The 21,009-nt window shown below is 46.7% G+C and overlaps 1 protein-coding gene across 4 annotated transcripts in view; it reads right to left on the bottom strand.

Moving 5' to 3' along the window:
* The window catches only part of FAM178B (family with sequence similarity 178 member B), a 107,162-nt gene that overhangs the window by 75,751 nt on the left and 10,402 nt on the right, over positions 1-21,009 (bottom strand). For 2 of the 4 annotated variants that reach the window (XM_077915159.1, XM_077915161.1), the window contains exons 2-6: positions 15,063-15,140; positions 14,645-14,865; positions 13,074-13,135; positions 11,315-11,422; positions 5,405-5,557 (exon numbers count right to left, since the gene is read on the bottom strand). In XM_077915159.1, coding sequence (XP_077771285.1) covers positions 5,405-5,557; positions 11,315-11,422; positions 13,074-13,135; positions 14,645-14,865; positions 15,063-15,108 — 590 coding nt within the window. In that variant the 5' untranslated portion in view covers positions 15,109-15,140. The other 2 variants (XM_077915160.1, XM_077915162.1) reach the window with 2 other exon arrangements.

The following is a 21,009-nucleotide window of genomic DNA, read 5'->3' as shown; positions in this document are numbered from 1 at the left end:
CCCAACCTCTTCTTCTCCTTTTTAAAAATGACATTATTTTAATCTGCCAGGAACAGAATGCTCCAAAACAAAGATTCTCCTCTGAGCCAAGTTGCTGTCTCCTTGAGTATGTCCAGGCAATTTACAAATTGTATATTTCTTTTCCAAATTATTTAAGTTCAGAGGAGAAAGTGCCTTTGTTCCTATGTCTGTGAAGCTGACCGCTCTAAAATAGACCTTTATTTGTACATACAAACACGTGTGCACCCCAGGACTGCTGGCACACTCGGCTCTAATTCACGTGCTCTGTCACATGGACACTTTTCATAGGCTGACCCTGCAATGTGTGCATGGTTCAAGCACAGCGCCCTGAATGCAGACAATACCCAAGTGAACAATGCCTGGAAGACCTCACAGATTGGCAGGTCCTGGCCAGGGGCCATGTGGCAAGGAGGCTAGTGGTGCTCCAGGGACTCTAAGGAGACTCTGGCTCTGGCATTCTGCTCAGGGGGGCACCCCACTAGTTTCTCAGTGGGAGAATTGATTGTACAAGCCCCTGTTGGCTCAGATCAACACATTTCCAACTGCGGCTCTGAGGGGGAGAGTATCTCTTCAGTTTGCAATATCACCTTTTGGGTATGCCAGCCCTGCAGCTCAGTTTCTGCCAGAGAAAAGATCAGTATGTCTTCAAGTTTGCTGCTGCCCAGTTAGGTTTAGCCTGTAGACAAGGAGCAAGAGATAGGCAGAGAGGGCAGGGTCCAGCTGTGCCTTGAAACGAATGGCTTTCAAGGAATTCTGTGCTTAGAGCAACACAAGATGCAGGGAATCTCTGCAGGCTGCTGGATCACCAGTCCAGTGTGCACACTCTGGGCGGGTAGTGCTGCTTCACCTCAGTGGAACCACGAATGTTCTCATCTTCAATGCAAAGGACAAGGCTGACTGTGCAGACACTGCCTTGATCTGTGGCAGAACTCTGGAGGACAAAGGTAGGGAAAGTAGGTGTGTACACTGAAAGCTCAAAAACCTGGGGTTATAGAATCAATTGTTAAAATTTGCAAAAACCCACTTCATGTCCACAAGCCAAGAATGCTAACCCTAGGTCCAGGTGGGTGTCTCTGCCTTTTGCAAATGATAAGTCAGAAGTCATCCTGAGAATCTTGGAGGGCCTCAGAGGGCCCCAGAGTGAGAAGGGGAGGGACAGAGCCTCCTAGCCAGCAGATGCCATGCAGGCATGGCTGGGCGAGAAGCCCCAGCTGTCAACTCTGAGGATCCCAGTGAGAGGTTCCCACCTGGGATGAGAAGCAGCCACAGTCAGAATACTGCTACCCCCTCACCCCCGCCCCCATCACCATGGCAAGGACAGAGAGCCACAGAAGCAGAAGGAAGTAAGGGTGGGGGGGGGGGTGGAAACTGAGAGGGGGATTGGTCCAAAAGGGGAATCAAACAAAACAAAGGCCAGCGTGGGTCAGCAGATTGGGCTCTTGGGCAGAGCTGTGACCTTCGACTTGGACTGTGTGTTCCTGATAATGCCCGAGTCAACATTCCTCTAGGCTCTGTATCTTCATCTATTTTTTGGGCAGCAGTCCCAGAGGGCAAAGGATTGAAATGCCTTGGGAATCCCAAGTGATGGCGGAGGGATAAGCACCAACTGTAGTTATTTATACAGGATCAGTTTCTATGTCTTTGCCAAGTTCCTCAAATGCAAGTTAAAGTAAAATGCTTAGGGAGAACAGAAATGAATAATGGTCAGAGCTTTCATCCCTGCTCCTCTTTTTTTTTCTTCTCTTTGTTTAAAGATGAGTGAGCACCCTTCAGGTCAGAAGTCCAGGGATCCCAGCAACGCCCTGGCTGGCTGCTTCCACTGGCTCTTTATTTTTGGGGGCAGTTGAAGCCAGCTGGGTGCTGAGTTCCGTCCACACTCTGTAACTGCTGAATTTATTTCACCCGGGCTTCAACCTTGGCATGCCTATGAGACAGGGAAACTAGAGAGACCCCAAGAGAAAAAGAAGGCGTTTCTTTCTTTTGCTTCTTATCCTGTTTCTATTCTTGCTAGGACCTGTACTCCCACCTCACTTTACACATGCCTTGTAATGCAAATAGTTTAGGTCTTCCTTGTAAGGGACAAAGAGTTATTTATTCTCTCCCTAGAATAAATAATATCCAAGGAAGGACCAGGTGTCAAGGATGGGAAGAAGCTATCATATGCAGATCTCAGACCACCGAAGCTAGACATCTGGATGTCAAGACCCCTGGCTCCAAGGTATAAAACCTGGGCCCTCCTCTTTGTTCTAACTGGTTCCAGGATGTCTGAGGGGACACATACGTCAGACCACCAACTTCAGTAAAAACTCAGACCCTGAACAATGACAAAACTCGTCGTATCCTCTTCCTTTCCCACTCTTCCGGACGCTCCGTCTGTATCTCTCTATATATATTCAGTAAACTCTTTCACTTTCTACTGGCTCACATTGGATTTCCATCCTGTGTGAAGCTGAGGTCCATATGGACGGTCCTGTGGGAACCCCTCAACTTTCCCCATCCACTCACTCTTCCCCCAGGTCCTCAGACCAGCCTGCCAGCAACACCAGGAAGAGGAAGAGGTCCAGGCAAAACAAGAGCTGGGACCACAGGCCTCAGGGAGACTCAGTGCACAAGCACATTTACAGTGATGGCTCAGACCCACCCACCTCCTCCAGCCTACAGAAGTGCTCAGGGAGGGAAGGGCTCCTGGAACACACTGCGAACACCTCACAGGAGTAGTGGCAGATACACCCCCTGACACTCCTGTGCACTCTGTGGGGGCCCAGGGAGGACCATGAATAATTCAGCAGGCAATCTCCACCCTTCCCATGGAGATTGCTCTGGCCTCTGAGCTGCATGTGGTCATCCGTCCCAACGCTTCTCCACTCAGGGGGATCGGCTTTCCTTTTGAACTGCTGTCAAGAGAGGGAAAAGTTCAGGCCCTGGTACCAACTTCTGGCATAAAAGCATGTGACTTTGATTCCAGGGAACTGATCTGAGGTCACATATCCGGCTGGATGATGAATGAGAGAGGATGGTCCAGGCCATCTCCAATCCCAGGGCTGTGGGCTCCAAGAGATGTGTTCTTTTTTTTTTTTTTTTTTTTTTTTTAAGATTTTATTTATTTATTGAGACACAGAGAGAGAGGGAGAGAGAGAGAGAGAGAGAGAGGCAGAGACACAGGCAGAGGGAGAAGCAGGCTCCATGCAGGGAGCCCGACATGGGACTCCATCCTGGGTCTCCAGGATCACACCCCAGGCGCAGGCGGCGCTAAACTGCTGCACCATCGGGGCTGCCCCAGGAAATGTGTCTTGCACAGAAACCTGTGTAGGTAGGTGCAGCCCAGGAAGAAGAGGCCTGGAGCCCAGATATAGAGGCCTCCCACACTTGCCCGGCGACCTGTGCAAGAGTCCCTACTTTGTACAGTGGGGGGTGGAGGGGAGGATGTCCCTCTTCCCAGACAGGTAAGGAGGCGTGGATCTATTTCAAGAGGTGGTTTTTAAAAATCACGTTCACTTTCCTCCCTAAAACCTCTAATATTGAAAGTGAAACACGTTCATAAAATACAGAAGGGCGTAAGAAGGAAAATAAAAGTTACCTGTGATCTTACAAAGTTTAGCTTTCTGTATAGCAAAAGAATGGAATCATATTGCTTCTTGAGAGATCAAGTAACCTTTTATTTTTCCTTCATTTTCATGCTTCCGGCTGAACACAACGTGGTCATTATGGCACCACTATTTCCCTCTCTTGAGTCTGGGCTTGAAGTCCTTGGCACAAACAGGAAATGAGAGTGACCCCACAGCTCAGTGGTGACCTTCAGGAAGTGGCCCTTCCTCACCACAGAGCTGGGGCCCCCTGACCTGACCATGTGGAAGGCGGCGGGCATTCCTCCAGAAAGGCCCTGGGCTCTGGGGGCTGGCGAGGCAGCCTCTCTGGTGCTTCATTAGCAGACAGGAGGGAGGAGGGCCTGAATTCCTCTCTCCAGGGAAGCTGGCCAGCCACCTGGCCCCATTTGGCAGGGCTGCTCAGCCCCCAGGTCACCGCTGCACAGGCCATCTCGTCTGTCAAACACTTCCTGCTGGCCGTCCAGTCTGGGACAGGAAACCTGCTGTCACACGGACCCTGGCTGGCCACGGGTCTCTGCGAGACACCGTCCTTTCTCCTCTCTCCTGTTCCTTCCCTGCCCCTTTCACTAGCACCACTAGCCTTCTTTTCCCTTTAGCTCGGGTTGTTTCTTTCCTTCCCCTTTTCATCATCCCTTTGTTAGACACCTTCTCAGCATAGCGATGACAGCCTTTATCAATCTGCAGACACTTGGGTCCAGTCACCTCACATCACTTCTGGGGTTACATTCCAGACAAATATTTGTGTATGAAGATGTTCTCTACTACAATGCTTATAAAACAGAAATGTTGGAAGTAACACATATGCTGAGGAAAATGGTTAAATTGTTGGGGGCACCAACACTATGTAATATTATCTCACCATTCATGTTACATCTAACTGTGACATTAGGGCTTGTGCAGATGCTAATTTGAACATAAAATACATATTTAGGAGATGATAAAGGAAATCCAAATACTGACTTGTATCAATGGTATAAAGAATTTGTATTTAAAAAAAAAAAGAATTTGTATTTTTTAGGTGTAATAATGGCATTTAAGTTGTATGTAAACATAGAGTCCTATCTTTTAGAGACACACAAAAGTACTTAAAGATGTGTCTGGGATTTGCTTAAAAAGAATCCTGAGGGACAATGTCAGCGGGCAGGAGTAGAGATGGAACAGGATTGGTTCTGAGTTGATGATTGTTGAAGCTGAGTGATGACTATATGGGGAATCATGATACTGTTCTATGTATACTTGAAACCTCCCGTGATAATCAGATGGCTTTAGAATTAGTGAAACAGACACAAGGAAGCCCTGAATAGCTGGAAAAGACAAGACTCCTGCTTTCAAGAGACCAGAAATAGCTCAGCCTCTGTGCTCCCTACCGGCTGGTGTGGCCCCCGTAGCCTCCTCCCCATCCCCTCAGCCACCAAGGTCCAGCAGGGTGTTGGCCTCATGAGTATAAGTGGACAACTGCACTGAGTGGGCTTTCTCTTTTATTCTTAGATATACCAACTCATAACTGCAAGTGTTGGATGTGATTGTGGTCAAGTTTTAGAAATCCCCTTAAAAAGCAACACAGGGGGCAGCCCCAGTGGTGCAGTGGTTTAGCGCTTTTTGAAGTATGTACATCTAAATCAGTAAGTTAAATATTACAAATAGATATGTGTGACTATTCCATCTATATTCCTGAAAACGGACACATCCAAATTGGCTCAAGCACAGCTTTGAATTTCCTGGGCCAGTCCTTATATCGGGCTCCATGAGGGGCCTGGCCATCCCATGCCAACATTTACCTGAGAAACAGCGCTTCTAGTTGGCTACGTGGCTTCAGATTTGAATGGTCCAGGATGCAGTGCTGAGGCTGACGTCCAGGTAGAAACACAGTCTCCCCAGGATGCACTGGTGGGATGACCTGTAGTGACACAGAGAACCTCTCCACCAGCAACCTGGCAAAGCAAGGAGCCGGAGAGCCGAGTATCAGCGGGTGCATCTAGTGTGCAGCCTGGAGGGAGGCCAGGGAAGGCCAGATGGTGCCCCTACCCTTCAACAGTGGCCTGGTGGGGGAAAGACTGGGTAGGACAGCGCCACCTGCTGATAAAGGAAGCCCCTGTGCGATGCAGGAGCTCTTCCCCATTGTACTCTGTCCTGCATCGCAACCCCTCCCTCAGGGCTCCAGTCAGGGAGCCAGAAGTCCTGGTCCCAAACCCAGCGCCACCCATTGGCTTTGTTCAGCTCAAACTTTCACTGAGCGCCCACGGTATGTGGGTGCCAGGTGCTGAAGGATGAGTCAGGCGTGGGCTACCATTGCATGCCTAGGAAAAGGGTAAACAAATCACCATAATAGCCTTCAGCAAGTGGGCTGACCACAGAACTGCCTACATGGTGCTGCCACAGGCAGAGAGGAAAAGCTCAGGGTGAGGCCAGGATCAGGGAAGGTGCCCGCACAAGGTAGAAACCTGGGCTCTTCTGGGGCCCCGGTTCCTCAAGCTCTTGTGATCCGGAGGACTCCCTAAGGAGTCTGCTAAAGTACAGATGCCCAGGCACTGCCCTGCTTTGTGAGTCTGATTAGTAGATTAGAGTTGGGTCCCTCGGACAGGGAAGGAGCAGAGAGGATACATTCCAACTCCATTGGGATGGGCCAAACTGTCAGGATTTAATGACCCATTTAAGAGGGAATAGGGGGGATCCCTGGGTGGCGCAGCGGTTTAGCGCCTGCCTTTGGCCCAGGGCGCGATCCTGGAGACCCAGGATCGAATCCCACGTCGGGCTCCCGGTGCATGGAGCCTGCTTCTCCCTCTGCCTGTGTCTCTGCCTCTCTCTCTCTCTGTGACTATCATAAATAAATTAAAAAAAAAAAAGAGGGAATAGGGAAAAGGGAGGTAGTCAAGACAATTCCTAAGAACAAAGTAAATCTCTGTATCGTGAAGGACTGGTCACAGTGTATTGGTGGGTAAAAACAGCCAGTTTCAGAACAGGAAGTGTGTATGTGTGCACCCATGTGTCTGTATAGGTCTACACAGAGACATATGCACACACATTCTTAGACACATGCAACACCCCCCCCCACACACACACATGACACACCCAACTGTAAGCTGGAGTCATCCCTAGGGAACAGGATTGGGGGGGAGGGGGAAGAGGAGACATTTCCTGTTTATTTCATACAACTGTGTTCTGCTGGATTTTGTAGAGATAGAACACACATTTAGCAACAATAATAACAGCAAAGTAAAACAAGTTCCAAGCACTGCCACCCCTCCTCTTGCTTGAGGATGGCCGGGGCCCTGAGATGGTGAACCTGGAGAAGGTACAGCACCTGGGGCTCCTGTAGGGTCTGGGACACAAGCAGCTGGCACTGGGGGTGGAGCAGTGTAACTGGCAGCCCACTACTGGCTGATCAACCCAAGAAAAGGTGCTGACACACATCATAGGGTCATCCTGAAGATGAAATGGCACAGGGCATGGAGATGACATTAAGACACCTGGGAGATTCTGCTCCTGGAGGCTTTTGTAAGCAGCTTGTACAAACCAGCACACAAATGGTAAAACAATCTTCTGTTTTGTTAATTTCTTTGCCATTTCAGTTTTTGAGTATCTGTGGCTTATGCTGCTTCTATATTAAAAAAGTGCAAATTATTAAAAGTCTATAGGGATCAGACTCATCTGTAAAAGGATCCTAACCCTGTCCCTGAAATCATCCTACAAAGGGACTCTTGTGATATCAAATATAACATATGTGCATTATTAAGAGTTCTGAGATGACTCTTATACAACTAATTGGGGATTTCCTGCGCAGCCTAAAAGTGAGGATAAAGGATGATGTTGTGGTTTAAATACTGCCCCCTCCCTTGCCCCAGCACATACATAAGGTCTTTTAACTTTATGCAATAGACAATGTAGGATGACACCCATTTAAGATGCAAGCCAATCCTTAGAGCATGAGGGGAGGTTCTGCTCTGGACAGTTGGGGGTCTCTTCTACAGCGGGCATCCATGGCAGTCATGCGACTCTTGGTCACAGACAACTGTTCTGGCAGATGGTGGTTGGCCCCTCGCCGCAGCCTCACCCCTTCCAGAACCACATCCCTCCTTGGCCCCTGTTCAGAAGGGAAGAAGCTGCTGGCTTTGTGTATCAGTGAGTAATTTTCTTTGAAGCAGAGAGTTGAACTGTCCCATCAAAATGATCCCACATCAAAACAACCACCTCAAAGTAGCTGTTGTCAAAAAGGCTTTCTTGAAGTACTACTTGAAAACATCATGTGCCCAAAAAATCATCGGCGATTTCAAAGCCTGGAGCACCTGGCTTAAGCCAGTTCCCCAGACAACTCCCTTTCTGTGGGGCATTTGGAAACATCTGAGCCAGGACTTTCAGAATCCTGGATGCACTTGGTAGAAAGGTCAAGAGCTAAAACAGTTATTCTTGCTACTGAGATTTTAAGGAGAGTTTAAAAGGTTTTATTCTAAGTCTATGTATCCATTGAGTAGGAAACCTCAAAACAGATCCATGAGTCTCAACTTAGACAACCCTTTTTACCACTCATATGCCACCAAGGCACTTTTTTCCAAAGAGGCCTACTTAGCCCAAACCCAGTGGGGTTCCATCTAGTTCCCATGCTCCACCACATCTGCCCTTTTGGGTTCACCATATGCCTTGCACGGCATCCCTTATCTGGGCTTCTAGGCAGTGTGTGAGTAGCTCTTTATCTCTCTGGGATGGCTGGAAAGTATCAGTGAGGAGCAGGGATCCTCCCAACCAAGGCAGGGGTCAGCAAACTATGGTCTGTGGCCAACCCCTGCTCATTTCTGTAAACAAAATTTTACTGCAACATAGGCATGTTTATTCACTTATGTATCATCTACAGGAGTTTCCCTGTTACAAAAGCAGGGTTGAGTGGTTGTTGCAACAGAGACTGTATGGCCCTCAAAGCCTAAAATATTTACTATTTACAAATACAGAGAGTTTGCTGATCCCTGATCTAGTCCAGAGATGAGTACCAGAAAAACTTGAGGAAAAAAAGCAAATAGCCAAAGTGTAGGTTCATGGCCATCTCTGGGCAACAAAAATGATGTAAACCATGGCAGCAGGGGGGTGGGTCCTAAAACAGAGGCCCCAAAGAAGTCTGTATATTATCACTCAACATTCCCTTTGTAAGTGGAAGCAGAATGCTAACTTAAGTGTGTGAAAATTTGACCTGTCACTGCTTAGGCCAATGTTTAATAACATAACTCAGACTGACAGAAAAAAAGGAAAGCCTGGACAGGCAGATGATGCAGGGCATGCTGACCATCCTGCCCCTCAGCCACACAGCTGAGGTGACCTCATCCCTTCTAGTTCACCCCAGCCCCACTGGGCACTTGGTTCTTGGGGGAAAGAGGGAGGGTGAGGGAGGGATGAATGGATGGAGGAAGGAACCAATTGAAAGAAAAGGAAAAGAGACATACAAAAAGATGTATCCTGACTCTACTTCCCCTTCAGCTACTGCACATTTTTTCTCTTTTGACCTCTCCTCCTATTCTCCTTTGGGCCTGTTCTAGTCAGGTGCACCCCAGCAGTCCACCAGAGCTACTCTTGTCAAGGTCACTGTGACCTCTACATTGCACCCTCGGGCCCCTGTTCTCTCTATATACTTGCTTCCCAGGTGATCTCATCCAGTTTGTGGCTTTAAACATCACTTAAATGTGGTGACTCCTGAGCTTGCCTCTCCAGAAGGGAGGATCCAAGCCATCTCCTTGGTCTCGCCCCTGGGATCCCCCAAATGAACTTAGTCTTCTTCAATTTCATTAGACAACTCCAATCTTCTGGGTGCTCAGGCCCAAATCCTGGGGGTCCCCTTTGATTCCCCTCTTTCTCCTATAACCTCTATCTAGTTCATCAACAAATCCTGTCAGTTCTACTCTAAAAATATATCCAGAAAGTTCCTACCCCTCACCACCCACCCTTATTCCCAGCCCCTTACTTCTTAGGATTATTGCCATGGCTCATTTGCCCGTCTCCCTCTCTTCCTCCCTCCCTTTTTTTTTTTTTTTTAAAGATTTAATTTATTCATGAAAGATACACAGAAAGAGGCAGAGACACAGGCAGAGGGAGAAGCAGACTCCCTGCGGGGAGCCCGACGTGGGACTCAATCCCAGGACCCCAAGATCATGCCCCGAGCTGAAGGCAGATGCTCAGCCATTGAGCCGCCCGGGTGCCCCTCCCTTACTTTCTTTTAAAAAAGATTTTTATTTATTCATTCATGAGAGACACACATAGAGAGGCAGAGACATAGGCAGAGGAAGAAGCAGGGTCCTTGCAGGGAGCCAGATGCGGGACTCAATCCCAGGACCCTGGGTTAACAACTTGAGCCAAAGGCAGGCACTCAACCACTGAGCCACCCAGGTACCCCAGTCTCCTTTCTTCTGCCCTTGCTCCCCAGGTTCCCAGTCTATCTTTAACACAGTGGCAGAAGATCCTGCTTGGAGCAGTAGTGGCCAGCTCACACTGAGGAAAAGCTCATGCACTGAGCCCACCCTTAGCCTCCCTGACCTCCTCTTCCCAGCCCTCCCCTCCAAGGCTACAACTATGCTCTCCCTGCAGGGCCCCCAGAGCTGCCTCATCTCTTCCACAGTGCTCTGACAGAAGTCAACCACCTGCTCATGAAGGTCTTCCCTGACCCTCATGCACAATCTCATAGGCCTTCCACGTTCCTCCCACCCCATCTCTACTTTCTCCTTTCTCCTGAGCACTCGTGATCTATCTTCACTCAGGAGGACAGAGATTTCTGTCTGGTTTTGCTTTTGCTGTATCCCCAGAGTCTGTAAAGAGCCTGGTACAAAGTTGGACTCAACAGATGTTTGCTGGCTGGCTTGGCTGAGCGGATAGGTGGATAGATGGATGGCTCACAGGGTACTCTGAAGACAGACTCAACTGTGGACCCTCAGCATCTCTGAGACACTGTGGTATAGATGAGACCAGCCCTCCCTCCAGCCAATGGCCCAGTTAGGTCATGGCCAGCAGACTCCCGTCTCCCCCCATGACACCATTGACAAAAGCCACTTTCTTTTCCTCAGACGGGAGAAAATGAAAAATGTCAAACAGCCATATTCTCCCCTCTAAAGATAGTTTTCTCTTAGAATGTGGCTTTGTGTATTTTGTGTATTCTCCCAAGAGATCTGGTTCTATAAATTTGGGTGGACAATTGGGGCAGAGTAGCCTGTTTCTTATTTTTTTTTTTTTTTTAAGATTCTATTTATTTATTTATTTATTTGAGAAAGAGAAAACAAGTGGGGGGAGAGATGCAGACTCCCCACTGAGCAGGAAGTCCAACATGGGGCTTGATTCCAGGACCCCGGGGATCATGACCTGAGCCAAAGGCAGATGGTTAAGCCTGCTGAGCCATCCAGGTACCCCTAGGCTGTGTTTTCATATCTCTGTGTCCTCAAAATCCCACACCAGACCATGACACCAAGTAGGTGATCATATATTTCTATAGTCAGTGAATGAATGCAGGGTTTTTTTTTGTTTTTGTTTTTGAAAGTGAGTTTAAGAAAAGGAGGCAGCTCAAGAACTCATAAAAATACACAGATTGCTGGTTTAAACTGTCTAAAAATGAGAGCCAGTCAACACTTAAACCCTCTGCCTTGAGGGGGGTAGGTGCAGGGGCTTCCCCCTCTCCCCAACATGTGGCCAGGCCCTTGCCCCCTCATATGCCCACTGTCTCCCACCTGTGTTCAGGTGTGAGAGGCACCTCATCTTCATCCAGATCCAGGGAGTTGAGGTCAGGACAGTCATGTACAAGTGCCTTCTCTTGCTTCTGCTCCAGCACCAGTTCTCTACAGGGAGATGAGAGCCAACAGAGCTCAGTGTGGTCCCCAGTCAAGCAACCCTGACCCTGGTCTTCAGACCCCGTGAACCTGGCAAGGCCTAGGAATGACAATTCCCCGGCTCCTGCGTCAAGGCCCTTAACATTAGATTTGTATGGGGCAGGGAAGAGGCATCATATTATATCAGTTGTGCAGTCTCTGATTAAGTAGACAGGAGCAGATAGGCTTGAAAGAAGATTTTTACCACACAACTTCAAACATGCCTTTGTGTACCTTGTTTTGGATCTGCCCACTTTTTAACACATTAAGACCTGGGCCTAGCCCCATCTCTTCCTCCCAGGGTCTGAACACACTGACCTGGATAATCCCCCAGGCTCATGGTTCCCAGAGCCCTTGACACAGGGCCTGCCTTTCCTCACTAAGCCCCTGAGAGGCACAGTTCATCCTTTTGCCTTCATAATCCAAGCCCCCTCAACAGCCTGGGAGCTTCCCAGCCCTAGTCCTGTTCCTCCAGGTGCTTGCCCTGGCTTTGTCCAAAGGTCCTCAGTTCATAAAGAGTTTACCTCCAGCCCAGGCTGCCATCTGGAGTTCGCATCCTCCCAACCAGTGACAGCTGAATGTGCCTGGGCCCCTCTGAAGCCACAAGTCTGGGTCTGGATTCCCTTCCATACAGGTTCCAGAGTCCCAGCCACCTGGGTCAGCAGATCCATCATAGCCCCGCCACCCTCCTTGCAGGGCCCCACTCCATCTCTGTTCACCCTACTTCCTCTCCATTCTTCCCATCCATTCTCCATAATATGGCCTCTGAAACATAGTGGGGAACACATCAGTGTCCACTTAAAATTCTCCCAACTTGAGCTTGTGTTTATGAGGCCTCTTGTGACCCAGCCCCTGTTCACATCTTGGCTGCGCCTCCTGCTGTGCTGACCCCCAGTCCCCATTCCCCAGAGCTGAGGATTTCAGTTCTAGTCAGCCCCCGGAATACCTGTCATACCCACCTTCACGTGTGTGGTCACCTGTGTTGCCCCCCAAATCTTCTCATTCTCCGAGGTTTGGAGAGAAGGATACCTGTGGGGCACCTTTCCTGATTCCCCCAGGTTAAAGTAGATGCCTCCACCTAACTGTGAAGTTGCCACCACAACTTCACATTGTGAGAAATACTAGAATCATTAGGATAAACCTCCAGGAGAGTGGGGCTGCACCATCACCTCCACACGCCCAGTGCTTAGCGCAGGACCCAAGAGAGTCAGAATTTCCCAGTGCCCGTATCACTGTGACAATGCTCAGGTTGTGCATCTCTGGAAGAGCCATCTGCCTTTCCCTCTTCTCTCCCACAGAATGCTTGAATCGGAGGTGAGAGGCCCACGCACGGGTATGAATTGGGCGGAGTCCCCCTGCATCCCACCCACACCAAACCAAGGTTCCCAAGGCTCCTGAACAAGGGCTCTGTATGGGGCAGAGGTCTGGGGCTCACTGCCCTCAAGATGACCCCCTCTGACCTGGCTACTGCTCCCTGTGCTTATTATTCACCAGGGTGCACAGGGTGACACGTGGGTATCAGAGTAAGGTAGGCTGTTTGAACTCAAGGGGAATTTGTTAGGAATCTCAGAGGACAACCCCCCGAATGAACACCCCACCATGGAACTTCTCCCACACTCACCGCTTCTCCTGCAGTAAGTAATCTAAGCTATTGACATAGCTCTCCGAGGTCCCAGAGGTGAACTGAAGAAGCAGGAGGTGAGTGAGAACAGAGGACAGAGAGAATGGTAGAGAGGGGAGAAGAATAAAAGTTAATCTTAATGAAGTCCTTTATTTTGTTTATGTTTTCTAAATAGGCAATACATACCTCTACATGATTAAAAACTCAAGAAGTAGGGACGCCTGGGTGGCTCAGTCGGTTAAGTGTCTGCCTTTGGCTCAGGTCATGATCCCAGGGTCCTTGGATTGAGGCCCACGTCGGGCTTCTGGTTCAGCGGGAAGTCGGCTTCTCCTTCTCCCTCTACCCCTCCCCTCTGCTCATGTTCGCTCTCTCTCTCCCCCCCCCAAATAAATAAAACCTAAAAAATCCCACAAAACTTGAGAAGTATAGAGGCATACAGTAAGATGTCTCCCCTCACCTGCATCCCCAGCCACCCAGGTCCCTCCTGACAGGTAACCACAGGTGTTTGCTCCTTTGTGTGCTTTTGCACACATTTTATCCACAGACAAGCAAACAGTAATACATTACAGTAATATATGCTCCCCCACCCACCCATAACACAAAGTAGCAAACCATGAACCCTATTCTACCCTTTGCTCTATTCAATTAATAGCATGTCTTGAGGGTCATTCTATACCAATACTAAAGAGATAAGTAAAAAAAAACCCACAGAAAAAAACAACACGTTTGGAGTATTGTAAGGTAGGACTAGAACATAATGTATTAATTCCCTGGTGGTGGTGGGCATTTAGATTGCTGACAATCTTGGGCTATTACAAATAATTAAGTCCTATTCTCGGAATGCATTTCCTGGATCCATGGGTCCCTAAGTATTCCCAGTCTATCTAGCAATAGCTGTTTATTCCCATCCGGCTTGAAGCTCATCACTAAAGTTTCCATTTAGACATTCCAATCCATTGGACCAGAGTCAGCCTGAGTGTTTGTGCCTGGTCTAGCTTAGACCCAAGCACCAAGGTCCCCCTTTCCCCAGGAGGATAACCTCAACCTTAGGCGTGCAAGCCTTGAAGGCTTGCATACAAAAGTGGCATCAAATTTGGCAGCACTCTAAGCCATATGTTAGCAGGGGTTAGCAGCAGAAATAGGGGAGAGATGCACTCCAGCCACAAGAGCACAAGGGCTGGGGAGAGGCTGGGGGGGGTATGCGGTTGAGGAGGGATGCTTAGGGGGAGATGCCCAATGAAGGGCAGTTGGGTTATGGCCAAGGAAGAATGGCCAAAAGGAGGAGTGGCAGGGAGGTGGTGGTAACTGAAGAGTGGCAAGGAGAGGAGGCCAAGGGATGACCACTGGCTTACCGAGGTGTGGGTGTCTACCACTAGAGCTGAGGTCCTCTGGCTTGGGCCTGCCATGTTCCAGAACAGCTCCTCCAGGGAGGCCAGGCTCCCCTGGGGGTCCAGGTCCTGCGGCTCCTGCTCTAACTCCTTAGGCAGCTGGTGGGCCTCTGTGCTGAGGCCCTGAGGCCCTGTCACAACCACCCACTTTTGGGCTGGGGTCCCCCTGCTGGCCTGTGGTACCTTTAGGTTCAGGAACTCTACAGGTGGTGGGCTCCAATCAGTGGGGAACATGTCCCCAGCTGCATGCACCTTGGGCTTCTTTGACAACTTGGGAGGTGGAGCTGAGGTAGGACTGCTACGACGCCGCACGGGGTGGAGGACCCCCTGGTGCAGGGGATGGTCAAAGCAGCTGCCCTTCAGGCTGGGCAATAGGATGGGTGCCACTTCAGCTGCCGGGACCCCTAGGGATAAGACAATACTATGGTTTCTCCATTGAGTCACCACCATCCCAGCTACTGTGCCATGCTGGGTGAAGAGAGGGGCAACTCAGGATTGATGTGGGCAGAACACAAGGGGAATCCCTCAACCATGGGTTGTCCATTCACCCAGGGCCACAGGTCTCAGAATGGTTCTACCTGTGCAGGTGAGAGACACCTACCTTCTTCCTGAGGAAGGGCTAGTGGAGTCTTCTTAGGCCTGGCCATCTGCAAACTGCTAAACCGCTGGACTTTCAGTCCTGGAAGGAAATGTCTGTTAACTGAGGTGAGCCTCCAGAAGAAAGCCAAATGCTCTGAAACTCTGCTTCCCTACAGAAGAGGGCTTGGGCCCACTGGTGCCCAGGAGATCCTCCTCCAGCTCTACCCTAAGGACCAAGCATATGTACCGTGAAGATCAAGTTGCTGAGGTGAAAGGGGTTCAATGTGACTCCTCATTTCAAGTGTGTTATAGGCAAGTATATGGACATCAACATTTTTGTTAGACCTTTATAAAATCAAAATTAGCACAGCTCACAAAAAAGTTGTTGAATGACATTCTGCACTTCTTGCTTGCTCAATGTCACCCCTATAAAGACTGTTTCTTCACAAGGGGTAGGGAAGGGCTCTCTAGTCCCTGACATTTTCCCAAAACTAGCACAAACATGGCATACAGAAGGGCTTGGTGCATTTCTGCTGAATGAATGACTGATTTAAAGAAACCCAGGGCTGGTCCAACAAGCCTCCTCCAGTGTTAGGAACTGTCCATCCACAGTTAAGATGGATCATGCCTCACACACAGACATCTCTTATCCTTTCAGGCTCAGGATCAGGTAAACTGAAATCCACATGAAAGGCTAATATCTGAGTGAGCTAATGACCAAAGGAAACAACTGTTAACAAAAAACACAAACACTAACTCAACAAGGGTTCAAACCCAACACAAGTGGAAGACATTCAAACTAATATGCCTATGAAGTATTTTTCAATCATAATTAAATCATCAAAAAATTAAAAATTTATAATAAATGTTGACATGGTTGTGAGGAAACACATTGCTGTTGATACTGTAAAATGGTTTATTGTTTTTAGAGAGCAATCTATCAATATAAAAATAACTGCAAAAATGTTCACACTGGCAGTAGGGAACCCCAGAAGCCTGTCCCTCCACAAAAGCACTAATTAAGCTGACAAAACCTGTCAGAACCAAAATTTACAGAACTCTGGACTCTAACAGGAAACTAACAATAAGCAGGGAAAGGTTTAATGAAGAAAGGAGCTGCTAAATTCCAGTAAAATCGTGTTCTGGCTTTTGAATTTATCTACCTTTCATCCCCTACCCCCAGCTATGGAGGCTGCATTCCTTCTTTTTTTTTTTTTTTCAAAGATTTTATTTATTTATTCATAGACACACACACACAGAGGCAGAGACACAGGGAGAGGAAGAAGCAGGCTCCATGCAGGGAGCCCAACGTGGGACTCGATCCTGGGTCTCCAGTATCACACCCCAGGCTGCAGGCAGCGCCAAACCGCTGTGCCACCAGGACTGCCGAAGAGGCTGCATTCCTTGTGTGGCTTGCTGGTGCCAGAGGGGGAAATATAAACTTTGTTCTCAAAGAATTGTGGTTGTATGTTTTGACCTGGCTCCTGGCTCCCTGAGGGATCAACTCAGGGTGTTACCTTTTTTTTTTCTTTTAATCGCACTTGGAACTTTCTCAGGGCTGGAGTGGCCTCTGAGGTAGCAATTGTTGAAAGCACTTAAAAGCAAGTTTACCTGCCACAACCATCTAGGGCAAGGGATAACAGGTGGGGCAAGCAGCTGAGAGTCTGAACAGCTGAAAAGGAAAAGGCTGAGGAAGGAGATACACAGAGGAATAAGGGTTTTAAAAAGTTCCCATGTGAACCAGAGTCCAGAAGGCCACATGCATGCTTAGGAAAGATCTGAGAAGACAGTAAGTTTTAACCTCTGGCTGATCATTAGGCTCCTTATAAGTAGGAAATGAAGGCTAAGGCAGAGTTGCATAAGGCTTGCCTAAGCTTTGAGGGAGTACTCCAACAGAGAACCAATCTGCAAAGACCAGAAGAGTTTTATTGTGGGGGTGATGGTGGCATTTAGGGAATTTTCTAACAACTTACCAGTTAACTACTAAGCTAAAGGAACAGTGACTTCAATGACCACACACAACAAAATAAAAATGGCTTTATAAAAATAGTTTAGAAAAGTCATTAAACAAGCAACTACAACTCAAAACAACCAGCAACAGCAAATTCAGGTGTGTATGTCTGTATGTGTATGTGTGTAATCCTATTTCCAGATTTGCTGCATTATAATATTCAAAATGAACAATTTTCAACAAAAATTGTAAGGCAAAGAAACAACAATGTATGATCCATTTATAGTCAAAAAATGAATGAAAGAAACTGTCTCTGAGGAGGCCCAGGCATTGCACCTACTAGGCAAAAAATTCTAACTGTCCTAATAAGCTCTAAGAACCAAAGTAAATAGTGAACAAAGAACTAAAAGAAACCAGAAAAGAATGAAGTTTCACCAAATAAGAAATATCAATAACATTTTAAAAATTATAAAAAGGAACCAGACAGAAATTCTGGAGTTGAAAAGTACAAAAATTGAAATGAAAAACTAAGTAGTTTCAACACAAGGTGCAGGCTAGCAGAAGAAAGAATCAGTGAACTTTTACAGAGGTTAATTGAGATGGTCAATTCTGAGGAACAAAATAAAAAAGAATGCATAAGACGAACAGAGCCTCAGAAACCAGTGGGACACCATGAAGTATATCAATATATATGTAATAGGAGTTCCAGGAGTTGAGATAGAGATGATGGGGCGGGGGGAGAGAAAGAATACAGTACTTTCAAGAAGCTCAGAAAACTCCAAGTAGGGGATCCCTGGGTGGCGCAGCGGTTTAGCGCCTGCCTTTGGCCCAGGGCGCGATCCTGGAGACCCGGGATCGAATCCCATGTCGGGCTCCCGGTGCATGGAGCCTGCTTCTCCCTCTGCCTGTGTCTCTGCCTCTCTCTCTCTCTCTGTGACTATCATAAATAAATAAAAATTAAAAAAAAAAAAAAAAGAAAACTCCAAGTAGGATAAATCCAAAGAGATCCATGCCGGGGATCCCTGGATGGCGCAGCGGTTTGGCACCTGCCTTTGGCCCAGGGCACGATCCTGGAGACCCGGGATCGAATCCCACATCGGGCTCCCGGTGCATGGAGCCCGCTTCTCCCTCTGCCTGTGTCTCTGCCTCTCTCTCTCTCTCTGTGACTATCATAAAAAAAAAAAAAACAAAAAAAACAAAGAGATCCATGCCTAAATACTTCACTTCAAACTCTTATAAAGCCATTTAGAGAATCCTTAAAGCAGGAAGACAGAAGTGATTTATCATCTACAAGGGAGTTCCAATAAGATTAACAGGTGATTTCTCATCAACCATGGAGATCAGCAGACAGATGAAATATTCAAAGTGCACACAGAAAAGACTATGCACCAAGAATGCTGTATCCTACAAAATTATCCTTCAAAAAAGGAGAAAATAAGATATTCCCAGATTTTATTTATTTATTTTTATTTTTTATTTTTTTCCCCCAGATTTTAAAAACCTGGGAAAATTTGTTTCTAACAAATCTGTTCTACCAGAAATACTACATTCTTTAGGTTGAAGTGAAAAGATATTATAGAATAACTTGAATCCATATGAAGAAAAAAGAGCAGTGATAAAGGTATACATAGGTATACATAAAAGATAGTACAAATATTTTTATTTGTAACTCTTTTTCTCCTGATTTAAAAGACAACTGCATAAAATAATACTTACAAATCTGTCTTGATGGGTGCCCAATGTTTAAAGATATAATTTACATGACAACAACAGTACAAAGGAGAGAGTGGGAATAGAGATATATAGGTGTAAAGTTTTGTATCTTATTGAAATTAAGTTGGTATTAATCTGAACTAGTCTGTGAACTATGTGATATTTATAGGTAAATAAAAAAGCAAGTATTACTGTAACTTTGGTTTGTAACTCTTCTTTTTTACCCTTGTGATTTAAAAGACAAATGCATAAAACAACAATTATATAACTATATTCATGAACAATGTTCAAAGATGTAATTTTTTTTTAAATTTTTAAAAAAATTTTTATTTATTTATGATAGTCACAGAGAGAGAGAGAGAGAGAGGCAGAGACACAGGCAGAGGGAGAAGCAGGCTCCATGCACCGGGAGCCCAATGTGGGATTCGATCCCGGGTCTCCAGGATCGCGCCCTGGGCCAAAGGCAGGCGCCAAACATAACTATGTTATCCTTATCTCACTGGTCCTGTAGAAGCATCTGATGCTGCCCTTCAGTGTGTAGATAGACACAAACTCTCAATATGTAAGTGGGACCTCAGCTAAAGATGGACAAGAGAAATCGCTCTTATAACCAGAAGTATCTGAAAAGCTGTTTAGTCCATAAATAACAATGCCTATGATAGGAAATGTCTCTGTTCCTAAGGGTATTAGGAAATTAAAGCCTGGATCCATCAGTACTTGCAGAGGATGAGAAATATGTGGAAAGAATGAGGCATAAGCATGGTGATCACACCTCCAGCCTTTTAATGGAGGCATTATAACAGACAAACTGTACTGTAAAGGTAGTCAGTAGCAAGATTTGCAAAACCTTACAAAAGTTAAAGAGCAACAAAATATTTCCTCAGCTTTCTAATCATGCAAGGAAAAGGGCTTTGGGAAACAACCTGGCAGTTTCTCAACTGGTTAAACACACAGGTACCATATGACCCATCAATTCCACTCCGAGGTATAAACAAGAGAGAAATGAAAACATATGTCCACAGAAAATCTCATCTATGAACAATCCAGCAGCATTATTCATAATAGCCAAAAAGGGGAAACAACCCAATGTCCATTGGTTGTTGAAGGATGAACAAAATGTGGTATATCCATATGATGGAGTATTATTCAGCTATAAAAAGGAATGAAGTACTGACTCATACTTCAACATGGATGAATCCTGAAAACCTTACACTAAGTACAAGAAGTCTGACTCATAAAACCATATCCTGTGTGGTTCCACCTACATAAAATGTCCAGAATAGGCAAAATCAGCAGATTAGGGCTAAGAGAGAGGAGGAAGGTTGGGAAGTGACAGTTAAGGGATGTAGGGTTTATTTCTGGGGTGATGCAAATGTTCTAAAATTGACTGTGGTGATGGTGGCACAACTCTATCAACTGTACATGTTAAATGGGTGAATTGTACAAAAAGAAAGTATAAGGAAAATAAAACTGAGGGTCCGTGCTAATATGATGTTAATCTTCCAAGAGGACAAAGTAGTATAGAATCAGGAAGCTGGAAAACATGCTAAAAGCTATTCACATTGTAGATGCTAACCAAGAAGCAAGGAGGAAAATAAAATACAAAGAATAAAATATATCACTAAAATCTCCCAGTAATAAATGTTCCATGTTAGTGATAGCGCCTTTTGAGAATATAGGGTGGGGGGGATTAAGGCTGTTCTTTAAAAACCCTTTTATTTAGGGAACTTAAAGTATACCAAATTGAGACTGGAACATTTGCCAAAGACAAGAAAACCGCCCTAACCCAAGCAAATGTTGCAATGTTCAGAAGTCCACAGAGATGCTAAAATATAAAAAGAACCAGAAACTGCTGATGCATTGAGACCAAGTCCATACAGCTAAAGCTGCGTGCAACTGGGGAGGGTGGGAGGGAAGGATATTTTCTCCTTTTCAATCGGTTTCTTTTCTGAGCATAAGTGCTTTCTATGTCTTCCTAACAATGCAGAGCCCACTAAGTGTGGAAACACAACCCCAGTCTTTGTTCCATGCCAGGGGTTGATGGTTTTTGCCATTCCAGTTTTGGCTGTTCCTCAAGATCATGAAAAGCAGCACACTCTGGTTTCTGAAAGTTCAGCAGGTCACTGCTCCAGATGGAGCACAAGACAGAGGAGCACTTTAAAGTATAAAAGAGGAGTTAATGTGTCATTGCTGCCTGAGGAAACTTACAATTTGTCCGCCCCTCTTCACCCGCACAATACTTCATGTATTTTTACCACACTGATGACGGGGCCCCTCTTGAGTCACTTGAGTGCACAGATTAAGT

Source organism: Canis aureus, chromosome 11 (assembly GCF_053574225.1).
Source record: "Canis aureus isolate CA01 chromosome 11, VMU_Caureus_v.1.0, whole genome shotgun sequence".
Taxonomy (NCBI): domain Eukaryota; kingdom Metazoa; phylum Chordata; class Mammalia; order Carnivora; family Canidae; genus Canis; species Canis aureus.
Note: the sequence above shows the minus strand (reverse complement) of the source record. Positions and strands in the feature narration are given on the sequence as shown.